The sequence below is a fragment of the Propithecus coquereli genome, unplaced genomic scaffold, assembly GCF_000956105.1.
Source record: "Propithecus coquereli isolate 6110/MARCELLA unplaced genomic scaffold, Pcoq_1.0 Scaffold482, whole genome shotgun sequence".
In the NCBI taxonomy this organism is placed as follows: Eukaryota; Metazoa; Chordata; class Mammalia; order Primates; family Indriidae; genus Propithecus; species Propithecus coquereli.
This window is the reverse complement of record NW_012150641.1, coordinates 488,948-505,162: the sequence shown is the minus strand read 5'-3', so window position 1 is coordinate 505,162 and position 16,215 is coordinate 488,948. Positions and strand designations below refer to the sequence as shown.

The 16,215-nt window shown below is 60.5% G+C and overlaps 1 protein-coding gene across 1 annotated transcript in view; it reads left to right on the top strand.

Annotated features, from left to right (window-relative positions):
• NTN1 (netrin 1) overlaps window positions 1-15,961 on the top strand; it is a 181,548-nt gene extending 165,587 nt beyond the window's left edge. The window contains exon 7 of the mRNA XM_012655637.1: window positions 15,589-15,961. Within this exon, the coding sequence (XP_012511091.1) occupies window positions 15,589-15,917 (329 nt within the window). The 3' untranslated portion in view covers window positions 15,918-15,961. The remainder of the gene's footprint in view (window positions 1-15,588) is intronic.
• The last annotated feature ends 254 nt before the right edge of the window (window positions 15,962-16,215 follow it).

Here is a 16,215-nt window from a genome sequence, read left to right as displayed (position 1 = left end):
CGATCTGAAGCCCTCCAGGCATCAGAAAGTGGGTAGGAGCTCCCTGGTGGGTTTCAAATGTCCCACCAGGCTGCAGTGGGGCTCGAGGACCTGCGTTTTAAAGGGCTCACTGGTAATTCTGACGCACCTGAAGTTCAAATCCAGAGAAAGGGGATTCTCCAGCCGGGACCTATGGGACAGACAGCCCCGGGAGCCACCTACAGAGACTGCCTGTTACGTGTGTCCTCAGAGGGGCCCCTTCCCGGCATAGGGTGTGTCCTGTCCCCCCATTCTCACTGTGGCCTGGCAACAGCAGGCTCCTGTCCGGATCTCCTTTCCTGCCTCGCTGGGACTCTCCTTGTGCCACCCGCCCCATTGGGGGTGGGTAAGGAGCCAGCTGTGTGGTTTCTGGTCCCTGAGAGTGTCTGTGCTGATTGGAAGCTTAGGCTGGCCAGACACCACCCGATGCAGGGTCAAGGCCTGGCCGTGGTTGCTATGGGTAGGGGGCAATCGGGGAGCCTGCCTGGGAGGGGGCCTCGGGCAGCCAGGGGCAGTGTGTGGAGAGAACTGGGGGCGACTTCACAACTGGAGACACAAACTGAAGTCCCCAGAGGATCGTCCAGCTACCCACTGGCAGAGCAGGGAAGGCCCCTGAGTACAGACCAGGGTGTCCGTATGGGTGGCCGAGGCCCCCACTGTAGGCCACGAAGGAGCCCCGGGCCCCTGAATGCCGGCCTGGTTCCTTCCAGCTGAGGACTCTTTCCGACCTGGCCTGGTGGGCCAGGCTGTTTGAGCCTGGGGCTGGGCCTCCTCTTCCCAGCCCTGACAGTCCACATCTGCCCACCTTCCCTCTGCCTTCAGCCTCCTCCCTACTCCGGCTGCACATGGCCCCGTCTTGTCTGTCCCCTCTCCCACTGGCCCTGGGAGGTGCCTCCCTGTCCTGGGCCCCGGCAGCCCTGCTGGCCCCAGCACCTGGCCACCCCTGGGAAGGCCTCTCTCTCCTGCCCGGCTTCCTGAGGCTGTCCTGACCACGCTCCTCTCGGGGGAGCTAGGGTGAGTCCCGTTGCTTATTGGAGCCTCAGTTTCCTTGTCTGTAAAATGGAGATGATGCCACCTACTGAGCATGTGTGGGAAGCACCCAGCACAGTGCCAGGTGCCTAAGCTGGTGGGAAAAAGGGAGGACAGAAGAAACGGCAGTGGGAGGAGTGGGGAGAGAGGGCGGCCCTCGCGGAGGAAGTCTCGCTGTCCAGAGCCTGCGCCATCCCTTCCCTGGCCGTGAGGGTGTCCAGCAGGCTCGTGGGGGTCCTCACTGGGCCAGCTGCTTGAACCAGACTTGAGGTTTTTTTCTTTAATAAGGACAATGGTCAGGACCTTTTAGCATAATGTAGTGAATGATGAGGCCCAAAGGAACCCGAAGGAATGCTGAGAACTTTTTAAACGTTCTCGTTCTACTGCGTGTGCGCGTGCCTGAGTACTCACGCACATGCGCCCCACACTGAAGCCAGAGCAGGACCCCAGCGATCCTGCCCACAGGCCGCCTGGCCTCCCACAGGGTGAAGCAGGAGCAACTGGCAGGTTTCATGTGCCAATTCAGAAGTTGCCGGGCTGTGGCATCAACGTTCAGGGCCCCTCTGGGGTCCACAGGAAATTCCTAAAAGCCCCTTTAAAGCACACACATCTCAAGGCACGGCAGGAACTCCCATGGGAAAATAAACCTGAATTTTGAAAACAAACTTGAGGTTGCTTTAAGAGAAAGGAAGTGCTGTCTCCAAGCCAGGGTGACACCTGCAAGGAGGGGCCCCAGGTTGCTTTCGAAGAAGCTCATGTGGCCGCCAGCCGCAGGGGTAGCATCCTCTGAGCCCTGGGTCTTTAGCGTCTGCCCAGGACTTCGAGGCGGGGCCCCCTCCCCTGCCCGGCCCTCCTGGGGGACAAGGACTTGGCCTGAGGGCCTGAGGGGTTTGCAGCTTTTCCAGGCTTTGGATTTCGGGCCCTGAGCACTACGTTCCTAGCCAAGCAGCAGGCCCAGGGGAGTCTGGGGCCACAGAGGGAAAGCCCTGCGCCTCTCCTCCTCCTCCCCTTCCCTGCGCAAGGCCACGGGTCACGGCAGGGAGGTAGGAGGGAAGAGGAAGAGGTAGGCCTGCTGGGGAAGGATGGTTGTGTTTACTTGTTTGAGTTTAGATCCTTTATGAGGCTGCTCTGGGAGAGGGGACAGCTGAGCAGTGACTCTGTAGAGGGCTGACCTGCAGCCTCGGCTCTGTTCTGCAAGCGAAAAAGAAAAAATTGGACCTGTGGAAGTTACCAGCACAGATCCCATTTTTCCCCTGATTCTGTTTGACTCAGTTGGGCCTTCTCCTCTGACTCGGTTCACTCCAGTGAATTCTGCCCCCTGCCTGGTATTCCAGGAGCACCTTGGCCCCTCTGAGCTCTCCTGGCCTGTCACCCCCAGCAGGCAGACCCTCCCACCTGCCAAACCTGACACCTCCTTTTACGGTCTCGGAGGAGCCCCCCAAGCCCTGTGCCTTTGTGGGCCCCTCTTGGGGCTCAGGGACTGGGGCGCAGCCTCTGGGTGCCATTTGGCCGTCTGTCCCTGTCTTGGCCTTCCCTTTGCTGCACATCTAACTTCCTTGTGGGTTATCAGAGTGAAGCAGGTGTCAGGGACGGTGGGCCACAGTCCCCTTGGGTCACAGATGGGGACGCAGACCCAACGAGTGAGGTGGCTTCCTCAGCCTCCCGCTCCTTCCCCAGTGGCCTCCCCTGGGCTTTTTTTTTTTTCCCCTTCCAGGGATGGGGACACTGTGGCCTTGTGATTTCAAGATTCTTCTTCCTTAAGCACCATAGGAGGCAAGAAAAGCTTCATCTTTCTCTGCTGTGCGCTTTTTGATAAAAGGATTTGTTCTGCAAAAACTGGATTCAGTCAAAAGGCCGCACTTACGGACCAAGAAGGCCACATTTTGCCTTAAGGCTGGAGGTTCCCCACCCCTGCCCCAGCCTGGCATGTCCCCCTTTCCAGACTTCATGGTGGCTACCTGTCTCCTGCCCCCAGACCCACTGCCCAGGCACGACACCCAGCTGTACACATTTCTGCAAAACTTGCGGAACAGTAGGGACAAAGTGTGGGGTGACCCTCAGGGAGCTGATGGAAGCTGGAGCTGGGGTGCCACCAGCTTTCGTGTCCTCCTAATATGCCCCCAGCCTGCGGCCTCACAGCCAGGACTGCCACCATGCCCTCCTATTCCCCAACACCTGGGGGGATGGGGTTTCTGGTTCTAGGACTCCTTGATACTCTTGGGGTTGCTTAAATGTCGGGGAGTCATCTCCACCCCAGCTCAGCCTGCGTGTCCAGACAGGAGGCAGGACAAGAACAGTGTCTGGAAGGGGATCTCATAGGCTCCTGGGAAGGCTCGAGAGCGCCCCGGGACTGGGCCTCAGGGAGTGTGGCTTGGCCGGGAAGGAGCCGAGCAGCAGCGCCGGCCTCACCCCGAGGCTGGGGCCGAGATCTCTGGGTTGGGCTCTGCTGGGCCTTGTGGAGAATTTTCTGGGTGTCCTTTGTTGGGCCCCTGGCCCCGGGATGAGCTGGGTGTGTGGGGGGGTGTCCTTCCAACACCCAGGACAGACCCGGGCCAGCCCCAGGAGAAGGTCACCAGCAGGAGGACGGGAGGAGATGGCCTGGGGATGAGAGTGCGGGAGGCCGGGCCTGGTGGCTGGGAAGGGCTCCGCTCTGAGGCTGCGTAATCCCTGTCTCTGACTGACACCCCGGCAGGGGGCCAATTAGGAAACACATTTCCTTCATCCAGGGCACTTGGATGTTCCAGAAGCTGCTAATTAGAACCTCGGGTTTGCTGCCCCTGCTGGGCGAAGAGCAGGCCCTGCTGCCGGCAGCCCCAGACCCCGTCGTCCTCCAGGCGGGCTGGGGACAGGCCTGACGTGGTGCTGTTGGAGACCCGGGTCTGGGCTCCACTGCCCCTGGGCCGTGGCCCGGGCCGGAGGCTGGGGAGAGGGGCCCTGTGGGAAGTGACCTGGGGCTGCTGGCTTGGGGGCGCCTGCCCTGCCCTGTGTTCTCGCAGGCGTGTTTACTGTGATGAGGGCCCAGCTTGGGTAGGGTTGGGGGGGCCTCTGTGCCAAGGCCCTGCCATGCTGCCCACTTCTGGAGGCCCCCATGACCAGGAGGGGTGGCCGGTTCCATTCCCGTTGGAGATGTAGATTCCTAATTTGCTGTGACTTTGGCCAGGGAGCTCCAGCAGCCTGGGCCTCGGTTTCCTCATCCGTCTAATGGAGGTGTCATCCAGGGGACACAGTGTCCTTCTAAGTGAGACACTGGTCACAGCCCCACCATGCCCAGTGCCATGTCTAGGGCGGGGGCCAGCGGTGAGGTTGTCATCCATCACCTGGCCCACCTCTCCTGGGGCCACCTCTGTCCTCTGATGCCCTCTAGGGGACTCCAGCTCCCCTTGCAAATGCGTGAAAAAGAACCCACAAGAAGACCAGGCGAGGAAGGTTGTTCACGGAAGACAGGTTTTATTATTTTCAAGCGTATTAGTGATGCCTGCCAACTTCTCAGGACAGCGTAGCCTTGGAGGGGCCCTCCCCCTGTTTCGGTGCTCTGAGCCAGTGTGCTCGTGCGTGTGCGTGTGTGTGTGCACCACAAAGTTTGCATCCCGCCGGGCCAGCCCAGATACCGGCAGGGCACATCCCTGCTGGAGTTTTCTGCGCTGGGCACACGACCTGCAGGCCCAGGCTCCAGAACCTCTGCCAGTGGCGTGTTGCAGCCTGGCCACCCCTTGCTTCCTCCCGCCTTCCTGCTCCTTCCTCTCCTCTTGTCCCTGTGCTGCTCTGCTGTCCGGTTGTCACTCACCTCCTCGTGTTTGCGCAGCGTCCCCCACGTCACATAGCTGCTGCACGCATGCATGCACACACGCCGTCACAGCGACCCACAGCCCTAGAAGTCCTGGTCCCTCACACACCCATTCCCACTCCCAGCCACTCCCTCCACATGCATTCATTGAGCGCCTGCTGTGTTCCCTCTCCCTCCCTGGGTGCTGAGCTTACAGATAGGTAGAGCATAGTCTTGGCCCTCTGGGAGTGTTCAGACTAGGAGGGGAGATGGGCACGTGGATGAGAGCTCTGGAAGGCGGTGCAGGGCCGGGTTGCAGCCCAGCATGGGCACACACAGGGCAGGGCCCGTCCTCTGGAGGGGTGGGGGAGAGGAGGCTTCCTGAGGAGGGAGCTGCGTAGCCTGTGGTCACTGGGCGGAGCAGGGATCCCAGGCAGAGGGAGCAACAGGCTGGTGGAGTCGGAGAGGAGTGAGTGTGGGGTGCCTGGTCAAGGGTGGAGCCCAGGGAGGCTGGAGAGAGGATGGTGGGTGCCGGCCTCACCTGCCACGTCCTCAGGCAGAAAACACTCTGACCTCACCAAGAGCGACTCCAGCTCCCGGGGACACGCCGGGGCTCCTGCCCTACTCGAGCTACTGCCTCAGGTGGCCTGGGTGCCGCCGCCTGCCTCTTCCTTCTCCCTGGGATTCAGAAAGGGGGGAAGACAGACAGCTTACATTCTGAAAGGTGAGATCATCTCGTTTTTGCCAGTTCTTGGAAAAATTATTCGTTCCCAGAAATGTTTATTAGTCACCCCTTTTGTTGAAAGACGTTTTGGCACCACCAGATGGAAAAATCAGAATGCTTTTCACAAGATGATTTGTCTCCAGTGTTCCTCCTGAGATCCCACAAGGACTGTTTCTGAGGATACAACTCAAGGGGGAAGTTCTATTGGCATCTGGGGAGGAGCGGGGTCTGTTAGGCTCTGCGTGTGTGCACACGTGTGTGCTTGCATGCTTTCTTGAGGGCCCTGTGGCACAGGTGGGCTTGGGGACCTAAGCAGAATGCTGACATAGGTCAGCATCCCCCATGTGCCCTGGGACCTCCTGAGGAGACAGAAACCCAAGGGGGAGAGGGTTTGCTGACCTAGCAACCGTTCCGTCCCCCTGCCGGGCCCTGACCCGAGCACGTCACAGCCTTCGTTCTTATCCTCATTTAATCCTCACAGACGCCTCGTGAAAGAGGGATTCCTGTCCATGCGATGCTGAGACTTAGCAAGGTAAAATAACATGCCCAGGATCAGGTACCCCATGGCCTGAGATCTTCCTTCTTCCCCAGGCCAGGGAGTCAAGCTTTTGCAGCGTGGAATAGTCCTGTGGAAAGCTCGAGAACTGGTGCCCCAACAGGACCCTGACTCTCAGCTCCTCATAAGCCCCTGAGAAGCCACAAAGACATCCTCACATGCAGAGAAGTGGGGGAGGCCACCATGGTGTTAGGGATGTCCGAGATGACCGGACAGAGGCGCTGGGCGCAGTGGCGGGGACGTCGGTGGTGGAGATGGGACTGGCACAGCCATTCCGGTGGTGGGCGTGGCCGTGTGGTGGAGGAAGGTTCCAAGAAGATCCCTGACGGCAGGTGGGGAGACCAAGCTGGAGCGAAGGTGGGCTTGGAGGAGAGGCCATGGTGGGAACAGTGGTGGCTCACATGGAGCTGCTGTGGACCAGGCGGCAGTGGGGGAGGCGCTAGGGGCACGGCACGTGCGCCCGGTCCCGGCTCAGCTCTCGTGTAGTCGCTCAGGGAGTCAGATGAGCCGGAGCGGGGAGAGTCTCACAACTCCGGTCTCCAGCTGGCTCCAGGGACAGGCGCCCTCTCAGCAAATGGCAGCTTCTCCCCGTTGTTAGCACCCTGATTCCTTTCCTAGACCTTGGAGTCAGCAGCCATTCTTAGTCAGGCTCAGTCCCTTCCAGTGTGGAGAGTGGGTCAGGTTATCAGCCCATCGCGGGGATGGTTGCTGTGTTTGCAGTAAGGAGTGACCTTTGGGCTTGGGCGTGGGCACAGATGTTAGAGACACACCTTGGGGGCTGTCCCACAAAGGCAGGGTCCCAGGTGAGGCTGGGAGGCAGGTGATATGACAGCTGGGAGAGGCCACCTCCCCTGAGCAGTGTCCCAGGTCCAGAGAACGGGACGCAGACCAGCAGCAGCACGTGGCATGGTGTTTCACAGGCTCGCTGACCCTTCCCTGGGGTCACTGGCCCCCTGGGGATCCTCTGCTTTCTCTTACCAGATGTGACCTCCCCCCCTAGAGTGCCAGCCTCATGTGGAGGCCAGATGTGGAGCTGGCTCCGGGTGAGTCAGCCTGAGGTCGTGGAATGTGGGTGACCACCAGGTTGGGCAGGGAGAGCCAGTCGGCCCCAGTGACAGCTCGACGGAAAAGCCCTGGAGCCCACAGGAAACTCAGTGTGAGAGCCGGGTGGGGGCAGGGCACTGTGCTGATGGGGCCTCCTGGCATGGGCAGCCCTGGGGGTACAGCCCTTCCCAGCACAGCGACTCCCCATCCCCCCAGCAGCTGTAGAGGGGGGAGAGGTGGGCCCTGGGCAGGCCCCCACGCTCATCTGCAACCCCCCCACCCATGCTGTTTTCCTCTCTGAACATCCTGTTTTTAGGAAGGAGGAGTGGGTAGAGATGGCTCTAGGGGCCACAAAGGCCATCTGATGAGCAGTATTCCCTGCCACTTTACAGATGGGGACCCCAGGGCTCAGAGTGGGGATGGGGTGGGGGCAGGGACCTGTCCAAGGTGGCCGGGGAGCTGGTGCAGCAGCGGGGCAGGGGACACCAGCCAGGCAACTCGTTTTCCCCGGCCTGCCTGGGACCTGTATCTCAGTGATCGCAAAGCGCCTCTCCCGCCGACACAGGGCACAGGGTGGTGTTTCTCCCCAGTGGCCTTCCCCTGGGATTAGTGCTTTTGGCACTGAGGACCTCGGCTCCCCAGGCACTGTTCCTGGGGCTTCCTCCCCTAGCTGTGCCCCAGTCTCCACAGACCTGCCAGCTCCACTCTGCCTGTGCTGGGCCCTGGCCTCTGAGATACCCTGGGGCACCCCACCCTCCCCAGTAGCCAGCAGGAGCTTCAGGAGGCATGGCATAAGGTCGTGAAGCACCTTTGCGAGCCCTTGCACCTGAACTGACTCATCCAGGTGAATGTGGCCCTGCTAAAGGTCTCCCTCCCCGAGATCTGAGCCCCCCAGCAGGGCTCAGCTACAGAGCTCTGCTCCAGATCCTGCTTCGGTTTCTGCTTAAGGGCCGCAGGGGCTGTGTTTTGATCCTCTTGGGGAAGCTGTGAAGGAGCTTTGACTCACAGGAGCTGCCAGGCATTGAGAGTCCCATATGCAGAGGGTCATGGATGCTGACGCCGTGCAGGACAGGGCCAGCCTGGCCAGCCCAGCAGGGGGCTTGCCAGAGGTGGGAGCTTGATGGGGAAATGGATTGTGGGCAGCACTGCTGACTGAGGGGTCCAGGGCGATCCCCTCTGTGGAGTGGGGAGAAATCTGCGGTCCTAGTGGGCCTCTGGCCAGAAAGCTGCACACAGAGCTTTCCATGAGCTCTGGAGAGACCTGGAGGTGATGGGGGCCTGGACCAAGGCCGTGTCAGGGAAGACCAGCCCTTTCCCACCTTTCCCTCCTCCAGGGGCCGGACCGTTGCTGCTGAGGGCGCTGTCCTTGGGAGAACACTCGTTGCCCAGCCTTCCTTCTGGGTGGCTCTCGGTGTACACCCAGCAGGCCCCACCCTCGCTGCCGCCCTCGGTGGGCAAGGGGCTGGGCTGGCTACCCCAGCCAGCCTGGGAGCGCTGAGGCAGGCGTGGGCGGTCAGGCAGCTCTGGAGGCCTGTGCGGCCCTCTGTGGGGAGGGAGCCCTGCCCATCCCCCAGGATGGCTCCCCGGCAGCCCGGTCCCTGCCTGTGGTGGCCTCAGCCCCCAGCCCAAGGGTGGGGGGCTGAGCCAGGGATTGTGCCAGGAGAGGGAGGCAGCCCTCAGGCCCTCTGTGGGCTGCCCCACAGGGCACCAGCCCCACAGTCAGGGCACCTCAGCTGGGCCAGGGCAGGGCCCAAGTTCACTCCCTACTTGAGCCTTTTGCAAAGCAGGTGGTCAGTCCCCTGACCTCTCTCACTTGTGAGCCTGGGGTGCAACTGGAAAGGCCAGGCCAAGACTGTGCCCATCTCCCAGGGGACAGGGCTAATATCGTCCCCAGAGTCCGGCTCTCCAATTCTCATACCTCCGGATGTCCCCTTGTCTGTGTAGCCCCAGGCAGCCAGGTGGTCTCAGGCACATAACCCCTCTCCCCTCCTAACCCCAGAGCCCACGCCCTGGGACTTGGTAGGGAAGCGGCAGGAGCACGCGCACTGTTTGGCTGTGAGAGGGGGGCACACGGGAAATCCTTCAGCCAGCCCTAAGTTGGTTGTCTCCACCTTGTGTAAGTCCTGAGGCAGGGCCTTGGGGGGGCGTGTGGCAGGAGGTGGCAGCCCTGGGATTCCTGAGGCCACCCAGGGGGCGTCAGCGGCTGTGTCAGGTCTGGCCGCAGTGAGCCTCCAGCCCTCTGCCTCGTTTGATAAACACTGACTGGGCAGGCGGCGCTGTGACACCCAGGCCTGGGTGTGTCGGCCCCGCCGTGCTGCAGTGCCCGGCAGGGACTCGATGCTTCTCTGCACAGATGAGCATCCCTGAGAAGGAGACTTGGCTCTGCTCGGTGTTTTCTTACCTTCGCCGGGCCTGGGAAACGTGGTCGGAGCTAGGTTTTATGAAAGCAGCTGCAGCCTGTGACACGCTTTCTTTATAGCGAGAGATTTATGGGGCTGCGTGGTTTTAATGGTTTCTGTGGGGGTAGTATCCTCTCCCCATTTGTCCTGGCTGCTGTCTCTGAGGCAGATGGGTGACAAGCCTTCCCTAGCTGGACTGCCCAACAGGAAGATGTGGCTGGGGGAAGGGAAAGGGCTGGCCACCCAAGCCACCCCAAGCAGCCCATAAATCCAGGAGACCTCCGGGAGGCAGGAAGCCTCCCTGCAGAGGTGTCTCACGCGCTCGGGCCTAGCTGGGGTGAGGAGAAGGGCCAGCAGCCCCCAGATCCTGTGCCATGCCACTGCCCCAGCGCCCGGCCCAGCAGGTGGCTTAGAGCCAGGCCTTTTTCCGCCTCTTGTCAGTTCCCAACAGGCAGGTGAATGAGCAGCATCTGTAACTTCTTCACTGGCCACACAGCTTTGGTACAGCCTGGCTAGGTGGGGAGCTTTGATCCCAGCAGGAGGTTCCCCAAACCTGCAGGTAGGGGCATCAGTCAGCTCCAAACTGCCTCCTGCCACTCACTGTCCGGGGTGGTGGTCGTGCCGGGTCCTCAGGGGGCCCAGGGCTCACAGGCTGTGGTGGCTCCTGGGCCAGGGCTGGAGCTTGGCGGGAGGCAGTGTCGGATGAACTGGGGCTCTGGACAGAAGACAGGGCTGCTGTGGGGCCGCAAGTCCCCCTTTGGAGGAAACCAAGCACAGGATGTGACCTGCAGCTCCCTACATTTCAGGTAGCCTTTGATGGCCTGGTAATTTCCCCAAACCTGGGACTCAGGGGAGGTTGAGGCACCCGGGAAGGATGGCCAGATGCCTGCTCCCGTGGAAGACACGCTGGTGATTTGCACTGCAACTAGGGACGCAGCAGGCAGCAGCTGAAAGACCCCCAGCGCTGGGCAGGTTGAATTCTGCCCTCCTTGCCCAAGAGGGAAGTGCTCAAGGCACCTGCCTCGGGCCTGCCTCTTAGCCCCTGCACCCTCGGCCAGAACCAGCCCAACACTGGCACAGGCTGCCCTCGCTGACTCTGGCCCCCACGGCCCAGCCCTCAGCCTCCTCCTCACCCCATCAGAGCCACAGCCAGCCCTCCAGAGCCCTGTGCAGGCCTCTGCTGAGGGGCGGAGTGAGGTGCGTGCCCCTGGCAGCCAGGGTGACAGGTTAGAGCAAGGGAAGTCAGTGCGCATGGATGGCCCTGCCCTGGTGGCTGAGAGAGTTCTTTGTGTGAAATAACTTCCTGTGAACCCCAGAACTGGTGAGGAGGGCGACTGCTGCCCCCCCCCGCCTATAGTCTTGTTAAGGGAGTTCTGCGGCCGGCCGCAGGAAAGGGAGGTTTGGGTTTAGTGTACAGACGTGGGGCAGCTCATGGACTGCAAGGCCAGGAGACAAATCCAGCTAGACCCTGGGACCCGGCCAGGAGAGGCCAAGCTCCTAGCCTCCTGGAGCTGCACTCTCTCCCTGCTTGTCCCTGGGCATCTGCTCCGTGTGCAGACCTGCCTCCTCCCCTGGTGCGCCGGCGCACGGAGGGCCTTGCTCTCAGCCTAACCCCTTCAGCCCCAAGGGTTCCGGTTCCCACGTCCCAGCCCAGATTGTGTCTGCACTGAGCACAGAGCCCTGCCTGGGCAGAGCCCCGTGGGGCGGACACATCTGCTCACTTGTAGCGGTTCTGAGCCAGGCTCTCTTTGTGGAGCGAGCGAGAGCTCAGATGACCGGAGGATGAATGTGTGGTGTGGACCCCGAGATGGAGCCACTTATCACTTACAGCTGGGCCAGAAGCACCAGCAGGCTGGGGGCCAGGCTTCCCTCCCCAGCAGGGCTGGGGGGCTCTGCCATGCCTACCTCACAGCCTCCCTTGTCTCTGCCTTGGAGAAGGGCCATTTGGGCTTAAGGCCTCGACCCTCTTCCTGTAAACCTACTGTCTCTAATTTAAGGGGTTCCAGTGCGGCTCTCAGCTCTCTGGTCTGACTTCACAGTCTGCCTTTCTGAGAGTAATCTCACATCCCTCCTTTCTGAATATGGGGGGGGTCCTCACCAGATCCCCGTGTTCTGGCCTTGTTGAGGACAACGTTTAGGACATTAGTGCGAGGACAGCGGGGTTTAGGCATCCTAAGGGCTGAGGCTAATTGGCTGGGGGTGAGTTTCATCGTGTGGGTGTGTGCTAGTTTGGGCTGCTATAACAAAATACCTTAGACTGGGTGATAAATAAACAACAGAAAAGTACTGCTCACAGTTCTGGAGGCTGGGAAGCCCAAGATTAAGGTGCCAGCAGGGCCACTCTCTGCTTCAGAAACGGCGCTGCCTTGCTCTGTCCTCACGTGGCGGAGCGTGAGGGAGCCAGCTTTGTAAGGGCACTGATTCCATTTGTGAGGGTGGCATCCTCGTGACTAGTCACTCCCCAAACCCTATGTCTTAATATTCTAACGTTGTGTATTAGGTTCCAACATACATATATTTGGGGGGACACCAACGTTGAGACCATGGCAGGTATGAGGGGCCCAGCTTTGGGGCTGTGGTCCTAGGATGGGGCAGAGCTGCCCATAGCCCACCGTGCCCAGCCCCTTGGTTGGGTGACATCATAGGCACATCTGGGTTGGAGGGCCCTGGGCCCCATGTAGCCCAGAGGACCCCAGTCCGGTCAGAGGTGACAGCAGCCCCCGCGGTGTGCCGTGTGGCTGCCGATGATCGTGCTCCCGGAGGGCACAGGGCAGGTCTGTTCGAGGTCACTGTTGCAACGTGTATTTTGAATATTCTCAGCTGCATGTGCACTGTGGGACTTGGCCCGTGCACCGCATGTGCAGCTCATACTTGGTGGGCTGTGTAATGTGCGGAGGCGTCGCCAAGGGCAGCGGAAATGTGGCTCTTCTCCAGCATAGTCACATGAATCCTACCACCACCCTCCCCTGCCCCGGGCCTGTGCTGTCCCACCCCAGCAGTGCTGGGGTCTTCTCCGGGTGGAAAGAGGACAAGGGCCAGTTGCTTTGTCCGTCTGGATTCTCGCAGCCAGCAGCACGTCCAGGGGAGGGCACCCTTCAGGGCTTCTCCCCTTCAGGCCTGTGCCGGCTGTGCCTGGGGAGGCGCAGGGGCAGGTGGCCACTTTGGCTGCACTGGCTGGTTTTCCAGGGCGTTCACTGATGGGAGGGGGACGCCAAGAGGCCAGGGAGGATGGGGTGGGGGTCATCAGCCCTTCTATGATGAAGGGCCATGCCCTTGCAGGACCCCAGGGAGTGGCAAGGTCCCCTGGGGTGGGGGCAGTCCCAGGCTAGGCGTTCGGCCAGGCTTCTCTCCGGCCTCTTCTCAGCAACGCTGGGAACCGCCCCCCAGGTCTGCCCTCCTTCCTGGCCCAAGTGGAGGCCCCAGATGCTCGGGGCCCCTGAGATTATTGTGTTAGTTTCTAGGGCTGCCAGGACAGCATCACAAACTCGGGGGCTTAAAGAACAGGAATTTATTTCTCACAATTCTGGAGACAGGAAGTCTGAGATCAAGGTGTGGCAGGGCTGGTTCCTTCTGCGTCCTCTCTCCTGGCTTGTGGGTGGCTGCCATCCCGCTGTGTCCTCACGTGGTCTTCCCTCTGTGCGGTCTTCTCTCCTCTTGTGAGGATACCAGTCATACTGGATTTGGGCTAACCTAAGGACCTCCTCTTAATTACCTTTGTAAAGACCGTGTCTCCAAATATAATCACGCTCTGACGTGCAGGGGGTTAGGGCTTCAGCATGTGAATTTGTGGGGACACCCTGCAGCCCATGGCACCAATAGATGCTCAGGGCCTGGGATCAAAGCCGTATTCTCCAGGGGTCCCTGCCAGAGGTGCCCTCTGTAGCATCCTTGGGCCAGGCCAGGCAGGCTGGGAGCACACTGTTGCTGCACCACGGATCTGGGGTGCCGCACAGAGAAGCAGCCACAGGGAGGCTCATTCTGTATTCAGCTCAGTCCCAGGGAGAGGAAACCAGGGCTCTCAGGGACGCTGGGGATGGCTCCCCATTGCTTAGCTAAGGGGCACTCAGTTGCCACGGTGACCTCCGTCTGCACAGTCAAATACACATGGCCCAGCCACTTCTCTGGGCTGGAGGGCTCCCCCCACCCCAGAGTTCACACTGAGTGTTGAGTCCCTTGGTGACAAAAACATGGAAACGGTTGCCATGGCAACCATTCTTTGGGGTCCTCAGACTGGAGTGCAAAGTTCAAGATGCCCAGGAACAGCTGAAATGAAAATATGGGAAAATCCACCACTTCCCTCGCCCGAGAAGGATGAGGCGGATGGCGATGGATGCCCCTGGGTCCAGCTGTCCCTGCCCCTCCCCATACCCCTGAGCACAGGAGAAGAGTAGGGGGTACCCCGGGAGTGAAAGAGCAGAGTGGCCCCCAGAGACCTTGAGAGAAGCTGGCCAGCATGGGAGGGTGGGCTGAGCTGGGGGTGGACCCATTGCCTGGAGTGGTAAGTGGTGGGGATGTGTGATGACCACTGGGCGTTCACCTGGGGACATGTCCTTTTGGTGCTGGAGCCGCAGAGCCTGCCTGTGTCTCAGTGTCTTCAGGCTGCTGCTCCTTTTTCAGGAGGGCTCAAGTCCACTAAGTGGCCCAGTCCAGGGCACAAAGCTTCTTTGCTCAGTGGGGTAAGCGACACAGGGCATGGCAGGTGGCTCAGCAAGGGGAAGGGGCTCTGTTCTGTGGGGACGGGGAAGACGGCTAAGTTTCCCTTGAGCAGAGGTGAGCACGGCACAGGTGTCTCCAGGTACCACCTGGACTGGGGGAAATGATCCTGTTGCCCCTAGTAGGACCCCAAGTAGGCACCATGAGGCTCTGGTGGCCTGAGATGGACTAACCAAGGAGTTTTGCAGCCAGGGTTGTTTGGGAAACCAATATATGCACACAATTCATTGATTAAAGGTTCTGAAAAGTCCTGCAGTAAGAAACCCCTTGACTTTGTTTAATATTAACCTAGTATTAATATTTCCTGAACTTACTAGACCAAAGTTTCTTTTTTTTTTTTTTTTTAAGGAATTTCCTTTTTTAAAATCACCTCTTACTGTCTTGCAGAAATAACACAGTAACATTTTCTAGGGCATTGATTCTCAAAGTGTGTGCTCCGGATCGCAGCATCAGCACCACCTGGGGATTTGTGAGAAGCGCACATTCTGGGGCTCCACCCAGATCTGTTGAATCAGAAACTCTGGGGTGAGGCCTGGCAGAGTGTGGTTTCACAAGCCCCCCAGGGGATTCTGATGCCCACTCCAGTATGGGCACCCTTACACTAGGGAAAATACTGGCATAGAATTGGAAGGAAGAGGAATGGCCTGGGGAACTTGAGAGGCACAGATGAAGGGAGGCCACCTGGGAGCGACAGTTTAGGCATGGGAGGCGGGCAGTACGAGGACCCAGCACTCTGGAAAAGGCATGTGGCCACGTGGCCACCTTGAACTGCAGGTTCTTGTCTTCTGCCCCTGGGCACTGAGGCCCCATTATAGTTTCCTGAGACTGGATCTGGAGTGTCATGAGGCCTGGTGTTGTTCCTCAGGGCCTTTAGAGATGCAGGCACCGGAGGAGACCCCCCCTTCTCCAGCCTGTGTGGAGAGGCCAGCACTGCTGTCACTGAGATCACTAGCCCTGGGCAGATAGCCCTGGACCAGAGTGCTGGGGATCAGTACCTGTAGCTTCCTCTGGCCTTCCTGAAGCGTAGTGGGCCTTGGCAATGGCCAAGAAGAGGACTGTCCCCAAAGGCAGTGCTGGGTGGCACCTTCAAAATAGGAAGTAAGGCTTCTTGGAGCAGTGGCCTTGGCCCAGGTACTAGCAGGTGGGTTTCCAGGATCTGCTTTGCCACCACCTACCCGCTCCCCTGTGGGGTACCCTCCGCAGTCACTTCCCAGTGATGGGTCTCCTTGTCCTTCTCCCTGGGCTCTCGGAAACGGAGGAGCAGGCAGGGCCGACCTGGCCACAGGAGCTGGGCACCAACGCAGCACCCTCGGCCCACCCGCCTGCCTGTGCTTCCTTGCAGCCGTCCAGATCCACATCCTGAAGGCGGACAAGGCGGGGGACTGGTGGAAGTTCACGGTGAACATCATCTCCGTGTACAAGCAGGGCACGAGCCGCATCCGCCGCGGTGACCAGAGCCTGTGGATCCGCTCACGGGACATCGCCTGCAAGTGCCCCAAAATCAAGCCCCTCAAGAAGTACTTGCTGCTGGGCAACGCCGAGGACTCTCCCGACCAGAGTGGCATCGTGGCCGACAAGAGCAGCCTGGTGATCCAGTGGCGGGACACGTGGGCGCGGCGGCTGCGCAAGTTCCAGCAGCGGGAGAAGAAGGGCAAGTGCAAGAAGGCCTAGCGCGGACGCAGCGGTGCGCCGGGCGGGCTGGGCGCCAGGGCCGAGCGCGAGCGGGAGGCCCAGGCCGCAGCCGCGGTGGACTTGGCCCACAAGGGCTTTCCCAAGTTGGGGGAGGGTGGGGGCGGGGCGGCAGCTGGCGCGGGGGCGGTGCCCTTGGCGGCCCCGCCTCCAGCCCCCTCCCCACGCTCCCCGGCCGGAGCTGTGCGTGCGCGGGGTGGGTTGTGGGTTGTGCAGCAGGCCGGGCCCTGGAGAAATGAGGACGAGACGTAGCTACCTCACGGGCTCCTTCCAGAGCAAA